The sequence below is a fragment of the Bombina bombina genome, chromosome 4, assembly GCF_027579735.1.
Source record: "Bombina bombina isolate aBomBom1 chromosome 4, aBomBom1.pri, whole genome shotgun sequence".
NCBI classification, from domain to species: Eukaryota; Metazoa; Chordata; class Amphibia; order Anura; family Bombinatoridae; genus Bombina; species Bombina bombina.
Genome location: NC_069502.1, coordinates 998,285,354 through 998,313,170, shown reverse-complemented (window position 1 = coordinate 998,313,170; position 27,817 = coordinate 998,285,354). Strand labels below are relative to the sequence as shown.

The window sequence follows — 27,817 nt, the reverse complement described above, 5'->3', positions numbered from 1 at the left end:
TATAACAATGTTGGTTGTGCAAAGTTGGGGGATGGGTATTAAAGGCATTATCTATCATTTTAAACAATAACAATTTTAGTGATGACTGTCCCTTTAATAAAATTAATTGAAATATATATTAATAGTTTTTAAAGGATGTTACCTTTTATTTCGTTTTTTTTAAAACTTCATTTGTGCAGTGTCCATTATTTCCTGTCCTAGCCCTACAAAAAGGCTGTGGTCTCTACAGGAAGCTGTGTGTAGCAGAATGTCATAAAACTTCTAGAGTAACATGAGCTGATTTAGTATTAAGTGAATACTAGCTAAACAAGGAGTCAGATCGGGGGGGCAGAGCCTGGTCATGCTGGAACATGGCCGCACAAAGATAGAGCTCCGGTCTAGGCAATCTATTCTCTCTTCCCTAAAGACAAGCAGCAGCTTCGTAAAAGGCACTAACCAAGGCTAGAGAAGCCCAAGAATAGAGGAATCTTCTCGACTAAGAGATGCTGTGAGATCTGATCGCGGGAGCGAGACCTTCACGCATCGCGCAACCAGCACTTCAAAAGCTGGCGCCATCTTGGGGAGACCAGGCATGAACTCAGCCATTACAGCAAGCCTCACAAATGCAGATTCACAGTATTGGGTAAGAGTTTATACCTAATACTAATCCGTAGCTCAGAAAGGGCAGTAATATGAGAGCGGTCTCTCCTGAAGGCTACTAGAAATCAAAACAAAACTTCTGTGGACACAGCTTTGTAGTAACAGGCCTCAGCGTTGCCAAACTACAAGCACCCTAACGTACATTACAGGGGGGCATAACTGAACAGTAATACACCTAAACAACAAACTTGAAATGTAGCAATTGTGATACTGCAATATCTATCCACAAACCTAAGAGCATGTAACAGCAAATAAGGATAGATGGAAATCTGCTACTAAAAATGTACCTCATCTTATATCATTTTCTATCAATACAGCAGGTTTCATATCTACCCTGGGTGAGAGAAATTTACAGCTGCAATTTGCAATAGAAATAAAAAGTGGGTTATTAGCTTTGGAGGATCTGGCTCTGCTTACATTATATACTGTGTCTCATACTTTCGCTTGATACCTCTACCATAACCTATCCTTTACGCTATCACAGTATAACATTACATCTAACATGGTGTCCAAGAAATCTACAAAGATGGATAAAGCCAATAAACACCAACCTATGTTGCCAATATCTGTGAGCAACTTTTTCAGTCCAAATGAGGCTCATACTCAAGAGCAACAAGATCCAGTAAGGCCTGATCTCAGCCAACAAGACACATCCCCACCACATACTATTCCTATAGAACTGGTGTCTCAACTGAAGGCAGATATAGCAAACCTCCCTTCAAAATCTGACTTTGATTCGCTAAAAGTCCTAATCAAATCCGAATTAGCCACGATAAGAAAGGAAATAACAGATATAGGATATTGTGTTGAAGATTTTAAAGAGTCTCAAGAAACGCTAAATTTCCTGACTGACTCTATTGTGACCCAGACCAATATACATGAAGCAAAGTTTACTGCACTCTAAGATAAACTAGATGATTTAGATAACAGAAACAACTTAAGAATTCGTGGTATACCTGAAAAGGTCAACAACGCTGAATTAGAGAAATATATTCAAGACCGACATCTGAAGCAGGAACCACAAGCCTCAACAATAGAACTTGATAGAGTACATAGAGCACTCAGACACCCGCCACCAGAAACTGCTTCACCACGAGACGTAGTCTTACGATTCCTTCGATATAAAGACAAAGAAGAAATATGGACAAAGGCTTGTCAATTAAAAGCCATCTCATACCTGGATCATAATCTCCAAATCTATTCGGATTTAAGTCCAAACACTTTGCAAAGAAGAAGGGAGGTTGCTTTTATCACCAGAGTACTAAGAGACAAAAACATAAAATATGGATGGGGATTCCCCTTCAGCTTGGTGGTCACACATGATGGTACCACGATTACATACAAGGAACCACAGGATCTAGATACACCCTCCAAAGGACTCGGTATCCCGTTCAACATACCATCAGACTTCGCAGTTCAAGGGAATGGAAATGAAAATGAAGCTTTAAATCCTGGACCAGTCCAGAGGAAGCAACAATGGCAAGTAGCCACAGCTAACAAGCGCAGAAAAGACAAGCACAAGACTATCACTAAAGTCACAGTAGTTTCTACTGCTCAAGAAACATGAAGCAGATAACACAAGGGTGAGACTGTTCTAGATTTGACATTTTTAAAAAATTGAGACTGATAATTGCTATCTTCACATTATCCAGTGTTCACAAAGCGATATCAGTAATCAGCAAACGTATTTGTTATTTAAAGTATGTTTAGCTTAAATATCTTTCCGAAGTTGAGTTAAAACCACAAGAGAGGGAAATAGAATTGTTTAGTATTCCCTCTAATTAGCTATTTTGATGTTTTTAAAATTTGTTTTTATTATGTTTTATTGTTAATTGTTTACAATGTTTATTACAGCAGAATAACTGGGCTGACAAGTCACATTAATGTTTCAAAAAGACAGGTTGAAGGAAATTACAAACCATATTCCAACACTTACATTATGATAAAGGTACAATAAAAGAGTTCACACATGCTTTTCCCTTACCTATATACCTATGGTAGTCACAGATAAACAACAGGGAATAAATTTCCTCACAGTAAACGTAAAAGGTTTAAATAACCAATACAAAAGGAGTATAGCCATAAGAGACTTTAAAGAGAGAAAGGGTGACCTCTTTCTTCAAGAGACACATTTTTTATAGAATAGGGAACCTAAAATGTTTAGGTATAAATTTGGAGATTTATATAATGTCCCAATACGGTTAAAAAAATGGAGTAGGGATCTTAATAAAGAAAGGCACCCCTTCCAGATTCATAAACAAGTAAAAGATAAACAGGGGAGATTCTTAATAATAGTAGGCAGCCTATTCCACAAACACATAACACTTGTCAACGCATATGCTCTTAATACAACACAAGACACCTTTTTTAAAACATTGACCAACTCTATACTTAACATAGAAAAGGCAATCTAATAGTATGCGGTGACCTTAACTGCACTTTAGACCCGATATTAGACAACTCCACAGGGACATCATCTACCCGACATAAACAATACATAGACTCAAAAAATGTCTTAGAGAATTAGCCTTACATGATGTGTGGAGGGTATTATATAGATAACACTTTTTACTCTCATCCCCACGTTAGATATATCAGGATTGATTATATACTGGCAGACGTCCCTAGTTTGTTGTGATCCGAAAGTTGCACAATATTCCCAACTTCCAGGACAGACCATATAATGGTTGGTTGTTACATGCACTGGGATACTAGACATAGATCAAATTATGTATGGAGACTAGATGATAGTCTATTAAATTATTCAGTTTATGCACAAAGAATAGAAAAATCTTTACAATGTTACTTTAGTTTCAATATGGACTCCATAACAAATGTTAAACAGATCTGGGAAGCCCATAAATCTGTCATTCGTGGGGAACTAATAAGTATAAAATCATATCATCTAAAACAACAAAGAACCTATTACAACACTGTGTTAAACAAAATAGAAGATTTAGAGAAAGAGCATAAAAGAGATCCCTCTAATTCTACTGTGTTGGCACAGTTAGAATATAAAAGGTAAACTTAATGCAATAATTGACAGGGAATGTAAAAATTATGCTCTCAAACTTAGACAAAAAAATTATGAAGGGAACAATAAGTGCAGCAGATTATTTGCCAAAAAGTTGAAACGCAAAACACAAAAAGCATACATTCTACAAGTATCTGACACAAAAGGAAAAGAAATGACCTCATCAGAACATATAGCTGAGGCATTTCGAACATATTACGAACAACTTTATAACCTGAAGAAACACCCTGTAGAAAGCATCAACAAATTCTTAGACAAATTAGACTTACCCTCATTAGAGGAAACAGACAGGAAACAACTTAATGAACCCTTCACAGAAGAAGAATTAAGGAGTATAATTATAGACCATCCCTCTGAAAAATCCCCAGGCCCGGACAGGTTCACCACATACTATTACAAAAAATATATAAATATCCTTACTCCACATTTACTAAATTTATTTCAGTCCATTTCTGACAATGCACCGTTCCTAGACGAATCACTAGCTGCACACATCCAAATGCTACCAAAGCCGGGTAAACCCACAAAGTGGAAAACTATAGACCTATATTATTGCTCAACAATGATATTAAAATTTACGCAAAATTACTAGCTATGAGATTGAACTCCCTCATACCAAAAATAATCTCTAAAGACCAAGTAGGGTTTGTGGTAAAAAGAGAAGCAAGGGACAACACGGTTAGAGCCATTGACCTGATAGAATACGCAATTTCCCATGATATCCCCCTAGTCGTGATCTCCACAGACGCAGAGAAAGCGTTTAACCGTGTCTGCTGGAAGCTGTGCTGGAGAAGTTTGGTGTAGGGAATTCATTCATCTCAAAAATCTTTGCATTATATAGCTCCCCGTCGGCTCAAGTACGAGGTAATAGAATACTCTCACAACCTTTTCTAATCCACAACGGAATGAGACAGGGGTGCCCTCTATCACCACTGTTATTTGCATGTGCAGTAAAGGCATTAGCTTCCACAATTAGAGCCAACCCAGATATTAAGGGAATAAAAATTAGCAAAACCGACTATAAAATGATACTATACGGAGATGACATCTTATTTACTCTTACAAATCCAATATCTTCAATACCCATAATACTTCAACATTTAGATACGTTCCATCAGGCATCAAGCTTTTTAATTAATAATTAAAAAACAGAATTTATGTTTACCTGATAAATTTCTTTCTCCAACGGTGTGTCCGGTCCACGGCTTCATCCTTACTTGTGGGATATTCTCTTCCCCTACAGGAAATGGCAAAGAGAACACCCAGCAAGAGCTGTCCATATAGCCCCCCCTCTGGCTCCGCCCCCCAGTCATTCGACCGACGGTTAGGAGAAAAAGGAGAAACTATAGGGTGCCGTGGTGACTGTAGTGTATAAAGAAAGAAATTTTTCAAACCTGATTAAAAACCAGGGTGGGCCGTGGACCGGACACACCGTTGGAGAAAGAAATTTATCAGGTAAACATAAATTCTGTTTTCTCCAACATTGGTGTGTCCGGTCCACGGCTTCATCCTTGGTGGGAACCAATACCAAAGCTTTAGGACACGGATGAAGGGAGGGAGCAAACCAGGTTACCTAAACGGAAGGCACCACGGCTTGCAAAACCTTTCTTCCAAAAACAGCCTCCGAAGAAGCATAAGTATCGAATTTGTAAAATTTGGCAAAAGTATGCAGAGAAGACCAAGTCGCTGCCTTACAGATCTGATCAACAGAAGCCTCGTTCTTGAAGGCCCATGTGGAAGCCACAGCTCTAGTGGAATGAGCTGTAAATCGTTCAGGAGGCTGCCGTCCGGCAGTCTCATAAGCCAATCGGATGATGCTTTTCAGCCAAAAAGAAAGAGAGGTAGCAGTAGCTTTCTGCCCTCTCCTCTTACCAGAATACACAACAAACAAGGATGATGTCTGTCTGAAAACCTTTGTTGCTTCTAAATAGAACTTTAAAGCACGGACCACATCTAGATTGTGTAACAAGCGTTCTTTCTTTGAAACTGGATTCGGACACAGAGAAGGAACAACAATTTCCTGGTTAATATTCCTGTTGGAAACGACCTTTGGAAGAAAACCAGGCTTGGTACGTAAAACTACCTTATCTGTATGGAATACCAGATAGGGAGAAGTACACTGCAAAGCAGATAATTCAGAAACTCTTCTAGCAGAATAAATAGCAACCAAAAACAGAACTTTCCAGGATAGTAACTTAATATCTATGGAATGCAGGGGTTCAAACGGAACCCCCTGAAGAACTGAAAGAACTAAATTTAGACTCCAAGGAGGAGTCATGGGTCTGTAAACAGGCTTGATTCTAACTAACGCCTGTACAAACGCCTGTACATCTGGCACTGCTGCCAGACGTTTGTGTAACAAAACAGACAGAGCAGATATCTGTCCTTTTAAAGAACTAGCTGACAAACCTTTATCCAGACCTTCTTGGAGAAAGGAAAGTATCCTAGGAATTTTAATTTTACTCCAAGGGAATCCCTTGGATTCACACCAACGGATATATTTTTGCCATATCTTATGGTAAATCTTCCTAGTTACAGGTTTTCTGGCTTGAACCAGAGTATCTATGACTGAATCTGAAAACCCACGCTTAGATAGAATCAAGCGTTCAATTTCCAAGCAGTCAGTTGGAGAGAGACTAGATTTGGATGTTCGAACGGACCTTGTACTAGAAGATCCTGCCTCAAAGGTAGCTTCCATGGTGGAGCCGATGACATATTCACCAGGTCTGCATACCAAGTCCTGCGTGGCCACGCAGGGGCTATTAGAATCACCGAGGCCTGCTCCTGTTTGATCCTGGCTACAAGCCTGGGAAGGAGAGGGAACGGTGGAAACACATAAGCTAGGTTGAACGACCAAGGCGCCACTAATGCATCCACCAGTGTCGCCTTGGGATCCCTGGATCTGGACCCGTATCGAGGAACCTTGGCGTTCTGGCGAGACGCCATCAGATCCATATCTGGAATGTCCCATAGTTGAGTCAACTGGGCAAAAACCTCCGGGTGGAGTTCCCACTCCCCCGGATGAAAAGTCTGACGACTCAAATTATCCGCCTCCCAGTTGTCCACTCCTGGGATGTGAATTGCAGATAGGTGGCAGGAGTGATCCTCCGCCCATTTGATGATCTTCGATACCTCTCTCATCGCTAAGGAACTCTTTGTTCCGCCCTGATGATTTATGTACACTACAGTCGTCATGTTGTCCGACTGGAACCTTATGAATTTGGCCTTTGCTAGGTGAGGCCACGCCAGGAGCGCATTGAATATCGCTCTCAGTTCTAAAATGTTTATCGGAAGAAGAGACTCTTCTCGAGACCATAGACCTTAAGCTTTCAGAGAGTCCCAGACCGCACCCCAGCCTAAGAGACTGGCGTCGGGCGTGACAATGACCCACTCTGGTCTGCGGAAACTCATTCCCTGAGACAGGTGATCGTGAGACAACCACCAGCGGAGAGAATCCCTGGTTACCTGGTCTACTTGAATCTGGGGAGACAAGTCTGCATAGTCCCCATTCCACTGATTGAGCATGCACAGTTGTAATGGTCTTAGATGAATTCGAGCAAAAGGAACTATGTCCATTGCTGCAACCATCAATCCTACTACTTCCATGCACTGAGCTATGGAAGGCTGAAGAATAGAGTGAAGAACTTGACAAGCGTTTAGAAGCTTTAACTTTCTGACCTCTGTCAGGAAGATCTTCATTTCTAAAGAATCTATTATTGTTCCCAAAAAGGGAACTCTTGTTGACGGAGACAGGGAACTCTTTTCTACGTTCACCTTCCACCCGTGAGATCTGAGAAAGGCTAGAACAATGTCTGTATGAGCCTTTGCTTTGGAAAGAGACGATGCTTGGATTAGAATGTCGTCTAGATAAGGTGCTACAGCAATGCCCCTCGGTCGTAGAACCGCTAGAAGGGACCCTAGCACCTTTGTGAAGATTCTGGGAGCAGTGGCTAAACCGAACGGAAGAGCCATGAACTGGTAATGTTTGTCCATAAAGGCGAACCTCAGGAACTGATGATGATCTTTGTGGATAGGAATATGCAGGTACGCATCCTTTAAGTCCACGGTAGTCATATATTGACCCTCCTGGATTGTTGGTAAAATTGTCCGAATGGTTTCCATTTTGAATGATGGAACTCTGAGGAATTTGTTTAGAATTTTTAGATCCAGAATTGGCCTTAAAGTTCCCTCTTTTTTGGGAACTACAAACAGGTTTGAGTAAAAACCCAGACCTTGTTCCGCTGTTGGAACTGGGTTTATCACTCCCATTTTTAATATGTCTCCTACGCAATGTAAGAATGCCTGTCTCTTTATCTGGTCTGAAGATAAGCGAGACATGTGGAACCTTCCCCTTGGAGGAAGTTCCTTGAACTCTAGAAGATACCCCTGAGAGACTATTTCTAGTGCCCAGGGATCCGGAAAGTCTCTTGCCTGAGCAAAGAGAGAAAGTCTGCCCCCTACTAGATCCGATCCCGGATCGGGGGCTACCCCTTCATGCTGTCTTGGTAGCAGCAGCAGGCTTCTTGGCCTGTTTACCCTTGTTCCAGCCTTGCAATGGTTTCCATGCTGGTTTAGGCTGGGAAGAGTTGCCTTCTTGTCTGGAGGCCGCAGAGTTAGGATTCGGTCCGTTCCTGAAATTGCGAAAGGAACGAAAATTAGATTTGTTCTTAGCCTTGAAAGGCCTATCCTGTGGGAGGGCATGTCCCTTTCCACCAGTAATGTCTGAAATAATCTCTTTCAATTCCGGCCCAAAAAGGGTCTTACCCTTGAAAGGAATATTAAGCAATTTATTCTTGGACGACACATCCGCCGACCAGGATTTTAGCCAAAGCGCTCTGCGCGCCACTATTGCAAAACCTGAATTTTTCGCCGCTAACTTAGCCAATTGGAAAGCGGCATCCAAAATAAAGGAATTAGCCAACTTTAGTGCGTGAATACTGTCCATGACTTCATCATATGGAGTCTCTTTTTGGAGCGAATTTTCTAGTTCCTCGAACCAAAAATACGCTGCCGTGGTGACAGGAATAATGCACGAGATTGGTTGAAGAAGGAAACCTTGTTGAACAAATATCTCTTTTAGCAATCCTTACAATTTTTTATCCATAGGATCTTTAAAAGCACAACTGTCCTCAATAAGGAATAGTTGTGCGCTTAGCTAACGTTGACACTGCCCCCTCAACCTTAGGAACCGTTTGCCATGCGTCCCTTCTGGTGTCAACAATGGGGAACATTTTCTTGAATATAGGAGGTGGAACAAAAGGTATACCTGGCTTTTCCCACTCCTTAGTCACTATGTCCGCCACCCGCTTGGGTATCGGAAAGGCATCAGCGTGCACTGGGACCTCTAAGAATTTGTCCATCTTGCACAATTTCTCTGGAATTACCAAAGAATCACAGTCATCAAGAGTAGTTAGGACCTCCTTAAGCAGGGCGCGGAGATGTTCTAACTTAAATTTAAATGTTACGACATCAGTGTCTGCCTGCTGAGAAACTTTTCCTGAATCAGAAATTTCCCCCTCAGACAGCCCCTCCCTCACTGCCAATTCAGATTGATGTGAGGGTATAACTGATAAATTGTCCTCAGCGCCAACCTGCTCATCTTCTGTATTTAAAACTGAGCTATCACGCTTTCTAGGGTAGGATGGCAGTTTGGATAACAGATTTGCTATAGAATTATCCATTACTGCTGTTAATTGTTGCATAGTAACAAGCATTGGCGTGCTAGATGTACTAGGTATCGCCTGCGCGGGCAAAACTGGCGTTGACACAGAAGGAGAGGATGAAGAACTATCCCCACTACCTTCATTAGAAGAATCATCTTGGGCAATCTTATTCAATGTGGCAGTACTGTCCATACTTTGTTTGGACGCTATGACACAATTTGCGCATACATTAATAGGGGGAACCACCTTGGCTTTCATACACACAGAACATAAGCCATCTGAAGGTATAGACATGTTAGACAGGATTTGGCAGGCTAATAATGCAATAAAAGCGTTTTTAAAGAAAAGCGTTACTGTCCCTTTAAATAATAAACAGGCACACTTTATTTCTGATATTTTGAAAAACAATGAAGGCAATGTCCGATTTTTACAAAATTTTCACCCCAGAGTCCTAATGCCGTATTGCACACCAAGTTTCAAGACTTTAACCCTTAAAATGAGCAAATCGGAGCTATTTGTTCAATTAAACAATTTTAGTACACTACAATCACTGCCACAGCCTTCCCTGAGAGTTATTCAGCACTGAAATAAACCTTCCTGAGTCCGTTTTTGTAGCCACAGGACCCCTCACATGAAGCTGCATGCACTGCCATGGAAGTAAACTGCGCAATTGAGGTGCGAAAACGGGGCCTCCTTCCTCTGCATACCAGAGTGAAGGGGCCTTTCTGACTGAAATAGTAGTCTAACTAAATGCCAGGCGAATAAAAACGTTCCCAAAAGTGCTTTTAATTACACAAAACACTCTAAAAGCCATCTAAATATGAAATAAATCAATCGATTTAGCCCACAATAGTGTCAACCAGTATAGAGCCCATTAATAAGCCTTAATCTGTTATGAGTCTAAGAAAATGGCTTACTTACCCCTTAAGGGAAAACTGACAGTCTTCTAGCATTAACATGTCTTGTTAGAAATATGACTGATCATACCTGCAGCAGATAAGCCTGCAAACTGTTCCCCCCAACTGAAGTTCTCTGGTTTCAACAGCCCTGCGTGGGAACAGAAACAGATTTTAGTTACTACTGCTAAAATCATATTCCTCTTTAACAGAAATCTAATTCATTTTCTGTTGTAGAGTAAATAGTACAAACCGGCACTATTTTAAAATAACAAACTCTTGATAGAAGAAATAAAAAAACTACAACTAACACCACATACTCTTTACCAGATGCTACTTGTTCAGAGCGGCAAAGAGAATGACTGGGGGGCGGAGCCAAAGGGGGGGCTATATGGACAGCTCTTGCTGGGTGCTCTCTTTGCCATTTCCTGTAGGGGAAGAGAGAATATCCCACAAGTAAGGATGAAGCCGTGGACCGGACACACCAATGTTGGAGAAATCAGAGATACTTAATATTTCTATATCTACAGAAAATTTACTCCACTTTAGAAAGATATCTCCTTTTAAGTGGCAAAAAAAATCTTCAAAATACTTAGGAGTTTACCTAACAGAAAGGGTACAAGATTTATTCCAGTTTAATTATATTCCTCTACAAAAGCAAATAATAGCAGACCTATCATTATGGAGATCCCTGCACACAACTTGGATAGGAAGAATAAACATATTTAAAATTAATGTCTTCCCATGTATACTATACATACTACAGACCCTGTCCATCTCTCTCCCTTCTAAATTTCTACCATCATTACAATCATGAAAGAGTTTATTTGGGACAAAAAAAAAACATGCTAGAATAAACAGAACTATTATGTGCATTCCTATGCAGAGTAGGGGTTTGGGGGTTCCTGACCTCCGAAAATATAAGCAAGCCATATTTTTACAACGTATACTTGATTGGTTTCTTAACTACCAAAAAAAGTCATGGGTACAAATAGAACACAAAATATCAAACTTTAGTCATTTGGGATCTCAGTGCTGGACATCTATTGGTCTAACACTTCAAAACAGCACTTTAAACTCACTAAGTTTAGAAACATTTAAAGTATGGCATGACACCATATCAACATTTTTACATATCTCATCTAAACACTCCCCACTGACACCTCTATTTGAGAATATGGAGTTTACCCCTGGATCACATATCTTACAACGACATCTAGGGCCCATAAACAGGACTTTACTAGTGTACCAATTGGGCAATGAAGAAAAACTTTATTTGGTCAAAGAGTTACTTGATAGTGGCTTCTACACCACCAATGTATATCCTTTATCTCTAAACACAAGGATAGAAGAAATCTAATTAGACACACCATTCCCTATCCCTACTATATATAATGTTACAACAGACACCTCCAGGATATGTTTCATATTATCTGGAAAGATTGAATAGTGAATTAAAAACAGACATTACCCAAGGATAGGCTAAGGGGATTTTATCTAAAAATGTTTACATAGGTGGTACATGACCCCAGTTAGAATTCAAAAGCTATTTCATACACATAGTAACAAATGCTGGAGATGTGGTACAGAGAAAGGGACAATGACCCATACATGGTGGTTTTGCACTAAAATCGTACCTTTATGGGAAAATATAGCAGTAGAATCATCTGAAATACTACAAAAACCACTACCGATGGATCCATGCCTTTGGCTATTTCATAGAACACCCAAAATACGCAATACGGCACAAAAAAATTGTTTAACATTTTAAGTCACAGTCTGAGTTCTTTACTGGCTCAAAAATGGAAATCTCCTGATATTCCAGATATAAAACAATGGATTCATAAATGCAATGAAATACTACGACTAGAAGAGTACCACTATTTAAAATTAAGATGTTTGACTCTATTCATACAAATACAATCCCTGTGGGACTCATATATAGCAGAGAGATTTCCCAAACAACATTAAATTAGGTACAATTTTTTTTAGAAATAGCACGTGCCTGAAATTCCAGGTCACTCATGTAAAGGTTTATAAATTAATCTGTGAGGTATTATGATTGTGACTGTCATCAACAATGAATATGAACAGAATATATGTAGAACACAACATTTATCTTCAAAAACTACATGTTTAGCCTTTGGTTATTGTTTATTATGTTAGTTACTTATAGAACTTTTTACTTTGTTCATTTTTATTGTACGCTAAAATGCAAAAAAATATGTCCAGACGTTATAGCATGGTAGCCAATTGTATCATCAACTATTACCTGATATTGTTAATATGCTGGATTATAAATAAAAATATAAACAAAAAAACAAGGAGTCAGATCTGCTCATTCTCAGAAAAGGCAGAATGCAACATAAGTTGCCAACATGTCAACTTTTTTTTTTTTTTTTTTTTTTTTTTTTTTTTTTTTAATTGAGGTTCAAGAAGGAAGGGCATACAAATAAAATATGACATTTGAAAGATATACAAAAAATTTGTTATCAAGCATGAATACATATACTGCGTATCAATGAGTAAACAAAACATCAGCCCATATGAACTTATCTGTGGGACATATAAAATCAGCACCTCAATTTAGGGGTAAAGGGAATCTATTAATATCATATTTCAAATGTTCACAATTAAGTAAAGTTAGGGGGTTTCGATGGGGTCTGTGCCCCTCAGCTTAACCAGTAAGCCATATATACATGGGGGGGGGGGGTAATTTAACAGCGGTCATATGGAAAATGACCAATATGTAAAGATCCAAGTTGTAACAGAGTGGTATTAAGTGGAAACACTCAGCTAGGTACAAAGTCTATCTATAACTTGGTAAAATATGAGCTAAACAATCAAATAACATCTTTCACATTTCAAATGGTGTTAGATATGGAGAGCTATTAGTAGATAACTGGCAACTAAAGCATAATAAGTAGTAGCCATTTAATGCATTATACGTCCTACCCAGAAGCATGGGCCCTATGCTCCTAGGTCAATGGCAAAATGAGCAGCTACCTGATGGACAATATTAAAACATATCTAGTAAAAAAGGATAAGGGGTTAACAGATATACATTTGATTTGCGGCCATAATCCACCGAGTTAGTCCCAAAGTAGGCATTAACAACAAAATTAGGCACATCTCATTGTACATCTTATAAGGAGCAAAATAATTACATATAAGGACAATGCAGTGTCTAGACCTATGTCTAAGAAACTAAATACAATAATAAACAATAGCTTAATGAGGTATAGGTCGCAGAGTCCAGGACTAACCATCACTTGCTGAGTTAGGTCAAAAATTTAAAACCTACTAAGGAGTGTCAAGCCCATAATCTCTCCTGGTAATATTTCTACTAATCGTCAAGATGTCATTTTGTATAAGTTCAATTAATACCCCAGGGAACACACATCAAACAGTTAAAACACATGGTGCATATAAGACAAATACAAACATAGTAGGGAGAGAGATGTGGCAAATGGCAGGGTTACCTTAATCTAAAAAATATGAAAACCGTGAACTGCAATTTTAAACATGAGGCAGAATTATTCAATGATATAGTATATAATAATGGCAGCGTGATTCAAGATAACTGTTATAACAAAATTGTTTTATCTCACCTGCCTTAACTAATAAAAGCTCTGTGTAAAAGTCAATTATGCAAAGTACCACCAAACCAGGCTTTCAGCGGACATTGGTTCTGTTAGAATTAGTGCATAATAGTAAAACCTTGCCTAAAACAAATTCGAACTTAAAGCTGTGTGAGACACATAACGGTAAACTTTCCATTAAAGAATAACGAGGGAGGCATAATATTAAAGTAAATTATAGAATAGTCTCAGTGTCCACATTTGCTTCAGCCCTCATGGGTATGAAGGCTGTCTCTGAGTTAGCCGATGCCTCTTCTGAGGCCACAGGAAACATATTGCTCACATTGCCTAAGTCCCAGCAGAGACCGCCAACCTGCGACAATGTCCCAGATCTGGGGGACCCAGCGCAGTTTTAACTCACAAGCTCCACGTCCATGCGGCTTTATATTATCACCGCCAGATAGTTCATACTTCTCAAGGGAGCTCCGATATAGAATCTGATAGTCAGAAGTAATGCGCGGTCCCCGTGTCGATATCCTCACGTTAGTACTCAGCAGCGCGTGCATCCGTATCTCCTCTCTCAGGCCCCCGCAAAACGTATCCAGCTGTAAGCCATGCGGTTCAGCAACGGCCTCAAGATCCTTTCTAGCCTCCTGCACATTGGTCTGCCCAACTTCCTCGATGTTGCACTGCAATAAAGTGCGTGTCGGCCTTGGTAATAAAGATGGCGGCCGCATGGCCTCCGCCACATCCTCTGCCCCATCACACTTCTCCACATAAACAGTTAGGGTAGCTGAAGAGGTAGTGTGAAAGTCTGGAGGCTCGGAAGCCCTAGCCACTACATCCAAGAGGGCTTCGGCAAAGTGATCTAGCAGATCCTGTAGCTGATTGAGAATTATTGTGGCCATATCGTAGCACATTCACAGTAGGCCAGTAAACAGTGGAGATCATAAGTTGCCAAAATCAGAGCCTGGAACACTGCAATGTTTCCTAAAAGCAGTGACAAGATAGTTCCCCAGGTGCACCTCCAGATCAGAGTAAAAAATAGGAAAAGTAGGCAATAAATCTTTTTAAATTATAGTATGAGTCAGGAGCTCCAGAAATGTGCGTCTTATCCCAGTGATAGCTAGCTCCGCCCCCCCCATGTCAACTTTTTTTATCACACTGAGGACAAGTAAGTTGTTTGCTGTTTTTGTGTGCACACACAATGTTTCTTTTTATGTTTACTTTCCATTTTACTGTTCCATTTTACAGCTACAAATATGCCAAAATCCAAACTATTCTGAAATCCAAACCTTTTCCGGTCCCAAGCAGTTTGGATAAAGGGTTTTCTACCTGTAATATGTTTTATTTATGATGATCTATTTATGTTTTATCAATGCACTATTGATGGCATATAACTATGGGTTTAATCCATGGAAATGTTCTAACACATTGTTAACATCAGCACTAGAGTAGTAATGCAGAGGAACACAGCTGAGCCAATGACAAGAGTCATAGATGTGCAGTCTCCAATCAGCAGCTAGCCCTTAATAGTGCACTGTTGCTCCTGAGGCTACCTAGGAATGATTTTTAACAAAGGATAAAAAGAAAACAATGGTAATTTGAGGACAGTAGCAAATTGAAAAGTCTCTTAGAATTGCATTCTCTACATAAATTATGAAAGTTTAATTTTGGCTTTTGAGTCCCTTATAAAAAAATTGCTGTAAATGTATGTCATAGAACAGTTGTGCAGAACAGGCATAAAGAAAATCATCATGGTCTATGCAGAAGTGGTGCAGAGTTAGAATTGTTGTACAGTTCAATAATTTGACTCAGACTGAGTAAGTAAAGAGATCTCAGAAACACACACACTGGATGGTACAGGGAGAACAGGAATGAGACTGTTACAAAGAGGAGCAAACTCTATTGTGCTTTCAGTTCCGATCAGCATGATGGTTGATGGATGTGTTGTAAATGGGGACGTGCAGAAGTGAAGCATGTGATCCTGCTGAGATGCTGCACTGTGTCAATTGGATAAAGGTTTCTGTGATGGCCAATATATTCAATAAAGTAACATGCATCAAATGCATGAGCCCTTATTTTTCTGATAAGTTAATAAGCAGTGTCAGTTGTGCTCACGTGTGGCAGGGGAGGGGGGTAGACGTGTGTGCATGGTGGGATGCAAGTGAGCACGTGAGCATGAGGAAATGACCACAATCATGCTAATTAGCGCTACAGCGATTGGTCCAATAAGCTTGTCAATCACTTAAGGGAAATCCTCCTCTGGACATGGCCAGTTGGCGATGAAATGGAATAAGCACAATTTCAAAGTAAGTTTTACGAAAATTATTCATTCGTTTTATACAGATATATTGACTTTTAGGTTACCTAGTCCCTGGTACTTTTTTGAAACACTTCATTTCAACACGTGTTGACTGGTCCTTTAAACACCTTATATACCTTGGTAATTATAGCAGCTTGTAAATTCATTCACTTCACTGAACCTATTAAAGGGACATTGTACTATAACATCTTCTCTTTAATGTTTTATTTTGTAATTTAAAATAACTACTTTTGCAGCCTATATTAAAGATATCAATACTGCAGTATTTTCTAGAAAAAAACTGCTGCTCTTTGATATACACAATAGAAGTATATAAGTACCTATATTCCATAACAGCCATGCAATATCAGTACATAATACTAAACAGGGACATCCAGTCATAATTTACTGTCTGTGCACTGAATTCGTTATATCTTGCACATAACCTATAAAAACAGACTTTATGCTTACCTGATAAATTTCTTTCTTTTGCGATGTACCGAGTCCACGGATTCATCCTAACTTGTGGGATATTGTCCTTCCTGACAGGAAGTAGCAAAGAGAGCACCACAACAGAGCTGTCTATATAGCTCCCCCCTTAACTCCACCCCCCAGTCATTCGACCGAAGGCCAAGGATCAAAAGGAGAAACTATAAGGCGCAGAGGTGACTGAAGTTTACATAAAAAATACTATCTGTCTTGAATAGACAGGGCGGGCCGTGGACTCGGTACATCGCAAAAGAAAGAAATTTATCAGGTAAGCATAAATTCTGTTTTCTTTTGCAAGATCTACCGAGTCCACGGATTCATCCTAACTTGTGGGATACCAATACCAAAGCTTTACGACACAGATGAAGGGAGGGACAAGACAGGAACCTAAACGGAAGGCACCACTGCTTGCAAAACCTTTCTCCCAAAAATAGCCTCCGAAGAAGCAAAAGTATCAAATTTGTAAAATTTGGAAAAGGTATGAAGCGAAGACCAAGTCGCAGCCTTACAAATCTGTTCAACAGAAGCATCATTTTTAAAAGCCCATGTGGAAGCCACCGCTCTAGTGGAGTGAGCTGTAATTCTTTCAGGAGGCTGCTGTCCAGCAGTCTCATAAGCCAAACGGATGATGCTTTTCAGCCCAAAGGAAAGAGAGGTAGCCGTAGCCTTTTGACCTCTACGCTTTCCAGCGTAGACAACAAACAAAGAAGATGATTGGCGAAAATCTTTGGTTGCCTGCAAATAAAACTTCAAGGCACGAACCACATCCAAGTTGTGCAACAGACGGTCCTTCTTAGAAGAAGGATTAGGACACAGAGAAGGAACAACAATTTCCTGATTGATATTCCTGTTAGAAACAACCTTAGGGAGGAACCCAGGTTTGGTACGCAAAACCACCTTATCAGCATGGAAAACAAGATAAGGCGAGTCACATTGTAATGCAGATAGTTCAGAAACTCTTCGAGCTGAAGAGATAGCAACTAGAAACAGAACTTTCCAAGATAGAAGCTTAATATCTATGGAATGCATGGGTTCAAACGGAACCCCCTGAAGAACTTTAAGAACTAAATTGAGACTCCATGGCAGAGTAACAGGTTTAAACACAGGCTTAATTCTAACTAAAGCCTGACAAAAAGCCCAAACGTCTGGGACATCTGCCAGACGCTTGTGCAACAGAATAGACAAAGCAGATATCTGTCCCTTTAAGGAACTAGCGGGCAATCCTTTCTCCAATCCTTGGAGAAAAGACAAAATCCTAGGAATCCTGATCTTACTCCATGAGTAGCCTTTGGATTAACAACAAAAAAGATATTTTCGCCATATCTTATGATAGATCTTCCTGGTGACAGGCTTTCGAGCCTGAATCAAGGTATCTATGACCGACTCAGAGAAACCCCGCTTTGATAAAATCAAGCGTTCAATCTCCAAACAGTCAGTTGCAGAGAAATTAGATTTGGATGCTTGAATGGACCTTGAATCAAAAGGTCCCGTCTCAGTGGCAGAGTCCATGGTGGCAGAGATGACATGTCCACCAGGTCTGCATATCAAGTCCTGCGTGGCCACGCAGGCGCTATCAAAATCACTGAAGTTCTCTCCTGTTTGATTCTGGCAATCAGACGCGGAAGGAGAGGGAATGGTGGAAACACATAAGCCAGGTTGAATGATCAGGGTACTGCTAGAGCATCTATCAGTACTGCCTGAGGATCCCTTGACCTGGATCCGTAACGAGGAAGTTTGGCGTTCTGACAAGACGCCATCAGATCCAATTCTGGTGTGCCCCATAGCTGAACCAGTTGAGCAAACACCTCCGGATGGCGCTCCCACTCCCCCGGATGAAAAGTCTGACGACTTAGAAAATCTGCCTCCCAGTTCTCCACCCCTGGGATATAGATCGCTGATAGATGGCAAGAGTGAGTCTCTGCCCATCGGATTATCCTGGAAACTTCTATCATAACCAAGGAACTCCTTGTTCCCCCCTGATGATTGATATAAGCTACAGTCGTGATGTTGTCCGACTGAAACCTGATGAATCCGGCCGAAGCCAGCTGAGGCCACGCCTGAAGAGCATTGAATATCGCTCTTAATTTCAGAATACTTATTGGTAGGAGGGCCTCCTCCTGAGTCCACAAACCTTGTGCTTTCAGAGAATTCCAGACTGCACCCCAGCCCAGTAGGCTGGCGTCCGTCGTCACAATAACCCACGCTGGCCTGCGGAAACACATTCCCCTGGACAGGTGATCCTGTGACAACCACCAAAGAAGAGTGTCTCTGGTCTCTTGATCCAGATTTATCTGAGGAGATAAATCTGCATAATCCCCATTCCACTGTTTGAGCATGCATAGTTGCAGTGGTCTGAGATGCAAGCAAGCAAACGGAACTATGTCCATTGCCGCTACCATAAGTCCGATTACCTCCATACACAGAGCCACTGACGGCCGAGGAATGGAATGAAGAGCTTGGCAGGTGGTTAAAATCTTTGATTTCCTGACCTCCGTCAGAAATATTTTCATGTCCACCGAATCTATCAGAGTTCCCAGGAATGGAACTCTTGTGAGAGGAATAAGAGAAATCTTTTTCATGTTCACCTTCCACCCATGAGATCTTAGAAAGGCCAACACTAAGTCTGTGTGAGACTTGGCAAGTTGGAAAGTCGACGCTTGAATTAAGATGTTGTCTAGATAAGGCACCACTGCTATGCCCCTCGGCCTTAGGACCACCCGAAGGGACCCTAGCACCTTTGTGAAGATTCTTGGCGCCATGGCCAACCCGAAGGGAAGAGCCACAAACTGGTAATGCCTGTCCAGAAAGGCAAACCTGAGGAACTGGTGATGATCTTTGTGAATAGGAATGTGTAGATACGCATCCTTTAGATCCACTGTAGTCATATTTTGACCCTCCTGGATCATTGGTAAAATAGTCCGAATGGTCTCCATCTTGAAGGATGTAACTCTTAGGAATTGGTTTAGGATCTTGAGATCTAGAATTGGGCTGAAGGTTCCCTCTTTTTTGGGAACCACAAACAGATTGGAGTAGAAACCTTGCCTCTGTTCTGTTTTCAGAACTGGGCAGATCACTCCCATGGTAAAAAGGTCTTCTACACAGCGTAAGAACGCCTCTCTTTTTGTCTGGTTTACAGACAATTGAGAAAGATGGAACCTCCCCCTTGGAGGAGAATCTTTGAAATCTAGGAGATACCCCTGGGTTACAATTTCTACGGCCCAGGAGTCCTGAACTTCTCTTGCCCAGGCCTGAGCAAAGAGAGAAAGTCTGCCCCTTACTTGAGCCGGTCCCGGATCGGGGGCTACCCCTTCATGCTGTCTTAGTGGCAGCAGAAGGCTTTTTGGCCTGTTTACCCTTGTTCCAAGCCTGGTTAGGTCTCCAGGTTGGCTTGGATTGAGCAAAGTTCCCCTCTTGCTTTGCAGCAGGGGAAGAGGAAGTGGGACCACCCTTGAAGTTTCGAAAGGAACGAAAATTATTTTGTTTGGTCCTTGTCTTATTTGACTTATCTTGAGGGAGGGCATGACCCTTCCCTCCAGTGATGTCTGAAATGATCTCTTTCAGTGCAGGCCCAAATAGGGTCTTACCTTTGAAAGGGATGGTCAAAAGCTTAGATTTAGATGACACATCAGCTGACCAGGACTTAAGCCATAACGCTCTTCGCGCTAAAATGGCAAAACCTTAAATTCTTTGCCGCTAACTTAGCAAGATGAAAAGCGGCGTCTGTAATAAAAGAATTAGCCAACTTAAGGGCCTTAATTCTGTCCAAAATATCATCTAGTGGGGTCTCCATCTGAAGAGCCTCTTCTAGAGCCTCAAACCAAAAAGCAGCTGCAGTGGTTACCAGAACAATGCACGCTATAGGTTGAAGAAGAAAACTCTGATGAATAAAAAATTTTGTTTAGGAGACCCTCTAACTTTTTATCCATAGAATCAATGAAAGCACAACTGTCTTCAATAGGTATAGTTGTACGCTTAGCCAGAGTAGAAATAGCTCCCTCCACCTTAGGGACCGTCTGCCATGAGTCCTTTATGGTGTCAGAAATGGGGAATTTGATAATAGAAGTAAATTAGAAAGTTGTTTAAAATGACATGTTCTATCTGAATCATAAAAGAGAGGGGGGGAAATGGTTTTCATGTCCCTTTAAACAATTTATGGAGGATCTTATTTTGAGCTTTATATAAATTTAATGCTATCATAAGGATCAGCTAAGCCTACACTTCAGATAAGACTATGGGACGGCCTGACAGGCCGCCTTGTGTTTATCTCTGTTTCTATTAATGTTCTTTTCATTCCAGTGTATATACTCAAGTCAAGCACAGGTTTAGTCAAATAGATCTAGAATATCACTGTAGATCCTTTGTGGGCCGTGTGAAGTTGAATAAAATAAAGGTTTTAAATTAAAACTAGTTTTGAGCAGTTACAACATTAAAGGCAAGTTGTAGAGAAAATAATGTGATTATGAATATAAAAAAAAATCTGTTATGTTGAAAAAACACTATTTTAGCTAAATCAAAATAATTGGCATGTCATATCCATTTGATAAGTAGTAGTTTTTACTACAACTTCCCCTATAGTCAATGGAGGAGAAATAAACAACTGCCTTTTTAGGGCTGAGAAACAAATAACATACTATGGGGATACTGTAACACCCCCTAGTCTACTACTTATTTTTAATTATATTGTTTATAATAAACAAAGTTTTTTATATTCAAGTTTAGTGGTATTACCTTTTATATTTTTGTTGTGTCCACATCAATGTGGTTTGGTCATAAATATACATATTTATTTTGTCCTGCATCGAGTCCTGTCTATTTGGAAAGCTTGGAATTGGGGAGTTGATACGCCATTTTAAATATATCAGCCTGCTCCTACCAGCACATAGGTGTGCTTGATTGAAATGTGAGTACCTATTTGGCATTTTTTACTCCTTTTCCATTTTACTTTGGTTGATCTGCACATGTAGTGCTTTCCTTACATTTCAGAATACTCTTAACTGGGAAATCCAGAATGGGTGAGCTGATACGCCCCTAAGTATATCAGTCTGTATCTACAAGCACATAAGAGTGCTCTAACAAAATGTGAGTACCCATTTGGCTGATTGTGAATATCACTTCTTTATATCTGTCTTGTGGATCTACACATGAGGCGCCCCTTTGTTCTTTTTATCATTCTACAGTTTATCCGGTTTTATCTGTGAAGAGGAGGCAGCCTTGATCATTTTCTCTGATCTCTTGTGGAGACATTCATTTTGGGAAGAATTTTCTATACTCATTTTGGGACTTGAATTGAACTACATTGTATGTATATTCACACTTTTGTGGTAAAAATACCATTGTTTCATATTTTCTGATCCATATCTAGTACATGCACCCCCTATAACTTTAGCTTTTTCATAAATAAATATTTGTACATACATCTGATGTTTTTTTTTAAACAAATATATATTTATAACTATATATATATATATATATATATATATATATATATATATGATTTTATATATATATATAAATATCTATTTATAAACACTTAGAACATATTCTTCTTTGTGCAGAACATTGGAATGTGAAATATTTACATTACATACATAGTTAACACACACACACACACACACACATACATATATATATATATATATATATATATATATATATATATATATATATATATATATACACACACACACATACATACACACTCACCGGCCACTTTATTTGGTACACCTGTTCAATTGCTTGGTAACACAAATCGCTAATCAGCCAATCACATGGCAGAAACTCAATGCATTTAGGCATCTAGACGTGGTGAAGATGACTTGCTGAAGTTTAAACCGAGCATCAGAATGGGGAAGAAAGTGGATTAAAGTGATTTTGAACATGACATGGTTGTTGGTGCCAGACGGGCTGGTCTGAGTATTTAAAAAAACTACTGATCTACTGGGATTTTCACACACAACCATCTCTAGGGTTTACAGAAAATAGTCTGAAAAAGAGAAAATATACAGTGAGCGGCAGTTGTGTGGACGAAAATGCCTTGTTGATGTCTTAGGTTAGAGGAGAATGGACAGACTGGTTTTAGATGAAAGAAAGGCAACAGTAACGCAAATAACCACTCGTTACAACCAAGGTATGCAGAAAACCATCTCTGAACGCACAACATGTCAACCTTGAAGCAGATGGGTTACAGCAGCAGAAGACCACACCGGGTGCCACTCCTGTCAGCTAAAATAAGGAAACTGAGGCTACAATTCGCACAAGCTCACCAAACTTGGACAACAGAAGATTGGAAAAACATTGCCTGGTCTGATGAGTCTCGATTTCATCTGCGACATTCAGATGGTAGGGTCAGAATTTGGCGTAAACAACATGAAAGCATGGATCCATCCTGCCTTGTATCAATGGTTCAGGCTGGTGGTGGTGTAATAGTGTGGAGGATATTTCTTTGGCACAATTTGGGCCCCTTAGTACCAATTCAGCATAGTTTAAATGCCACGGCCTACCTGAGTATTGTTGCTGAGCATGTCCATCCCTTTATGACTACAGTGTACCCATCTTCTGATGGCTACTTCCAGCAGGATAATGCACCATGTCAAAAAGCTCAAATCATCTCAAACTGGTTTCTTGAACATGACAATGAGTTCACTGTACTCCAATGGCTTCCACAGTCACCAGATCTCAATCCAATAGAGCACCGTTGGGATGTGGTGGAACGGGAGATTTGCATAATGAATGTGCAGCAGACAAATCTTCAGCAACTGCGTGATGCCATCATGTCAATATGGACCAATATCTCTGAGGAATGTTTCTAACATCTTGTTGAATCTATGCCATGAAGAATTAAGGCAGGTCTGAAGGTGAAAGGGGGTCCAACCTGGAACTAGCAAGGTTTACCTAATAAAGTGGCCGGTGAGTGTATATACACACACATAATAAATATATATCATTAGCAATGTATCCGTTTGTATCTCATTGTTAAAGTCCTTTGGCTGCTTTTTTCCCCCCTTGTACCAGAGACCTCATATCTTTGAGCCTTACTTTTGTGTGCACTATTTTCTGAGAATAATATTTTATAGACAGTGCAAATATGAGAGTAAATGTACTGTGAAATGATTTTTTAAGTGTTTTGTGCAACTTTTTAATTTCACAAAACAGTTAACCACAGCTCTGAAATTGCGGTAGTGATTCTAGCTTAAATCCCGTTTTCGATCAACTTGTAATATCAGCGCAATTCTAAAGGAGCGAAAACCCTCACAAAATTGTTTGCGTTCCACTTGTAATCTAGCCCTAAGTGTCTGAAGTAATATATTATAGTAAGGAAAAGTCCCAGGCCAAATGTAAAAGCAAAATAAAGCCAAGAATGGAGCCAATACTTCTTTCGTCCATAGCATAAACGTAAGGGAAAGATATAAGGACTAACCCAGACATCAAATTAGAGTAGAAACACTGCAATAGGAAAGTGTAGGGATGAATAAAACATACAGATTCAGACCTGGAGTAGAAGGCCAGCCAAATAAAGAGATCATAGGTAAGTCATACAGAATATGATGAAAGTGACTGGGTTACTCTCGAGTAGAAAACACAGAAGGCTGCATAATTCAATGAGATGGATCCTTAAGGATTTCCAAGAGAATCCAGAGATCAGTCAGTGTTTGAGAATGAAGCCAATGGAAAACCTAAGTTAGATCAAGCAAGTATAGTAAGGGACAAAGCTCCTCATCTGAATGTCTTGTTGGAGGAAGGGGAAGAGATAGTTAGTAGTTCCTTCTCTTCTTTTTCCAAAGCAATTCATGCACATATAACTGCTGCTTTAACTCCATGTGCATTAAAGATGTCTCCAAATAATTGTAAACTACCAAATGTAACGTTCACTCCAAAGCTATTGGACATTCAGTGCAAAAGCAAATATTTTATTACAGCTTTGGAAATTCTTGTGTGAAAACCTAACCTAATGCTCATTACTCATACATTACAAGGTCATCTAGAATGTCATTAGGGCAGAAGAAAGGGAAGGCCAACAAGTTAGACTTCTTTTCACCTGGTCTGTTGTGTTAGATTTTCCTTCTGTGATGCACATATAAGAACATTGATCTTCCACATTTTGAAGCAATGAAATGAAAAAACTCTCTTCGGAATGTTTTGTTTTTTTCCTGGTTAAAGAGTTGCAGCTGATTTTGTAAACCCTATTTCAGGTCCATCATTCTAAAATAATGAAGTTCTTTATTACTTTGCATACCTGGTATATCAGTGGGAGAGGTAAAGACATTAATATAAACACTACTAAAACAATATGGTATTTGACTCATCACATACATATATAGTAAGTCCACTTATTCTAATCAACCTAAGGGCGTCACACAGAAATACAGATGAGGGTAAAATCATCTTAAACTATTTATGGTATCTTTCTTTAAACAAACTCCAATGTAAAAGAAGTTTAGTGACACATTTAGTGCAAAATGTCTATATAAATTTGCTAAAGGTCCACTACATGCAGAAGAATTACGCAACAAGTACATAATAAAAAGACAATTCAATAGCACTTAACCAGAATTTCAAATAAGCAGTAGATTTTTGTCTGACAAATTAATTCCCCCCCCCCCAATTTTCTGCCCCCCTGTATTATGTGACAGACATCAACCAATCACAGACTGTGACTGTGCACATGCTCAGTAGGATCTTGTTCCCCAGAAAGTGTAAATATACTTGGCTGAGGAACAAGTGTAAATTGGAAAGTGTCTTAAAACTGCATTCTCTATTCTGAATCATACAAGTTTATTTTGACATGTGTCCCTTTAATTCAAAATCTTAATTTTTATATAATGTTGCCTGTACTTAAAGGGACAGTAGAGTTAAAATCAAACGCTCCTGATTCAAATAAAGCATGCAATAAAAAAACTAACTTTTCTTCAAGTTACTTCTATTACCAATTGCACGTTCTTATTTTGGTATCCTTTGTTGAGGAATAAACCAAGGTAGGGTTTAGTAGCGTGCACGTCTTTAGCAGCAGCATTTAGTCAACAATATATAACTGCTATAAACTTCAGCTTTATTGTTCTTTCAATATTAACTGACTACAGATAAGACATTTGAAATATTTACTTAAGAAAGGAGATAACGAACAACTGATTTTTCACTCAGAATAAGGCACCAAAGAAAAATAGGGCTAGGGTACTACAAAGACCAAAAGGAAGGGAATACACCTTTTTTGTTGTTTAAAGGGACATTATAAACTAGATTTTTCTTTATCTAAATTGTAGATTATCCATTTATATAGCCCACCTGGGTGTGTTTTTGTAAAAAGTTATAGTTTTGCTTATTTTTAAATAACATTGTGCTGATTTTCAGACTCCTAACCAAGCCCCAAAGATTTAGATGTATACTGATGTATACAGACTTCAAACTGCTTCTGTTTGTATAATGGGTCTTGTCATATGTAGGTAGAGAGGAGGTTCTGCTATCAGCCCCTTTCAGTTGGTGTCCCAGGCTTATCTCATTAACAGTGTTAAAATGGGAGCTTCTAAGTATTAGTCTTTATAGTAGTGCATATTACATACAGTTAAATTAAAATTGGTGTATACTGCCCCTTTAAGTAAGTCATTTATTTTTCTGGCCAACCAATATATCTGGTAATTTTGGTGTTTGCTTCCCACAACAAAAAATTCCATTTAAACAGTAACTATTAAACAAAAGTGAAATCTTACATCAGTTAGTTGCTTGGTTCGGGCAGGTGCTGGCGTGTTATTTCTCTGCTTGTTCCCAGCTTTCAGCGCTGCATCCCGTCTAGCCTGCTCCAGCAGTACCCGGGCTCGCTCCTTCAGTTCCTCTTGTCTGGTTAGCATTCTTTGCTTAAAAAGAGGAGATTGAAGGGAGGAAAAAAACAATGATATTTAATATGAAATCCATACAGTGAAACTCTTACATCTCTAGTATTAGTTTAGCAGCATAAAACAGTTTCTTCAATTATGGAAGATGACGCCATGAAAATTGCTTCTGTTCTAAATGAGTTGTTAAATGTGACTCACTTCAAAGCCACTATCCGGACCACTAATATGAAATAAAATAATTGAATGATGCAATAGTGGGAGGAAGGTGACTTTGTGACCTGTACCTATTACAGCAATTTTTCCATCATATATTGTTTTGTTTTTTAATAAATGAAAACGACTTCTCAGGAATTATTTGACACCCATTCATTGGACAAAAACATTTTGGAGTTAGTTCTTTGACTGACGGAGACTGCAACTAGTTTGACTTGTAAAGGGTTAAAGCTCTCTAAAGGCAGAATTGCATACCTCTACTTTTTAAATAAATCATTGCAAAGCTTGACATTTATTTGTTCATATGAACATTACCTAGACATTTACAATATTATCACAAAAAATGACAGTTCAGCTGAAAGAAAATGAAAAACCTATTGCTATTTAAATATGGACCATGAAGTCAAATGCTCGGGAAGTGCTCTCACAGGAACATCTTAAACAAACGTGGAAGTGACAATATTTGAATGCATGGAGTAGAGTACTTTAAAACAAGCTTCTAAAAAGTCTCTTTCAGTATATGTCCATGAGTAACCTAAGGCATCGTGCCCAATAATGAATGTCTACTATAGATAGTGGACCATCTGCTCTTAGTGAAATCCGGCGATTTAGATCCATTTAGCAAAGCTTCTGAACAATACAGTGCAGTACTGTAAATAACTCTCACCTGTTTAACTATTTAAGGAACACGATAGTAAACACACAAATAAAAACAACATTCCTTTATTATTTTGGTTATTAAAGTGTTTTTATTTGTTGCAGCTTCCCTGATTGGTTCACTTTGGGTTTCACATATAAGGAGCCACTCCCGCATATAAGATTATTCCCTTGGCTTCCAGATAAACTGTGTTGAACCGGGTTAACATCCACACTCCAGCTTCTAATATTAAAGGGACATGAAACACAAATTTTTTCTTTCATGATTTAGAAAGAGCATACAATTATAAACAACTTTCTAATTTACTTCTATTATCTATTTTGCTTCATTCTCTTGATATTCATTGCTGAAAAGCATATCTAGATATGCTTAGTAGCTGCTGATTGGCAGCTGCACATAGATGCCTCCTGTCATTGGTTCACTGTGTGCATTGATATTTCTTCATTAAAGTATATCTAAAGAATAAAGCAAATTAGGTAATAGAAGTAAATTGGAATGTTGTTTAAACTGATATT

At 39.3% G+C, this 27,817-nt stretch overlaps 1 protein-coding gene across 5 annotated transcripts in view; it reads right to left on the bottom strand.

Moving 5' to 3' along the window:
- The window catches only part of EHBP1 (EH domain binding protein 1), a 1,033,533-nt gene that overhangs the window by 264,270 nt on the left and 741,446 nt on the right, over nt 1-27,817 (bottom strand). For all 5 annotated transcript variants that reach the window (XM_053712059.1, XM_053712060.1, XM_053712061.1 and 2 more), the window contains one exon: nt 26,309-26,452. In XM_053712059.1, the coding sequence (XP_053568034.1) occupies nt 26,309-26,452 (144 nt within the window). The remainder of the gene's footprint in view (nt 1-26,308; nt 26,453-27,817) is intronic.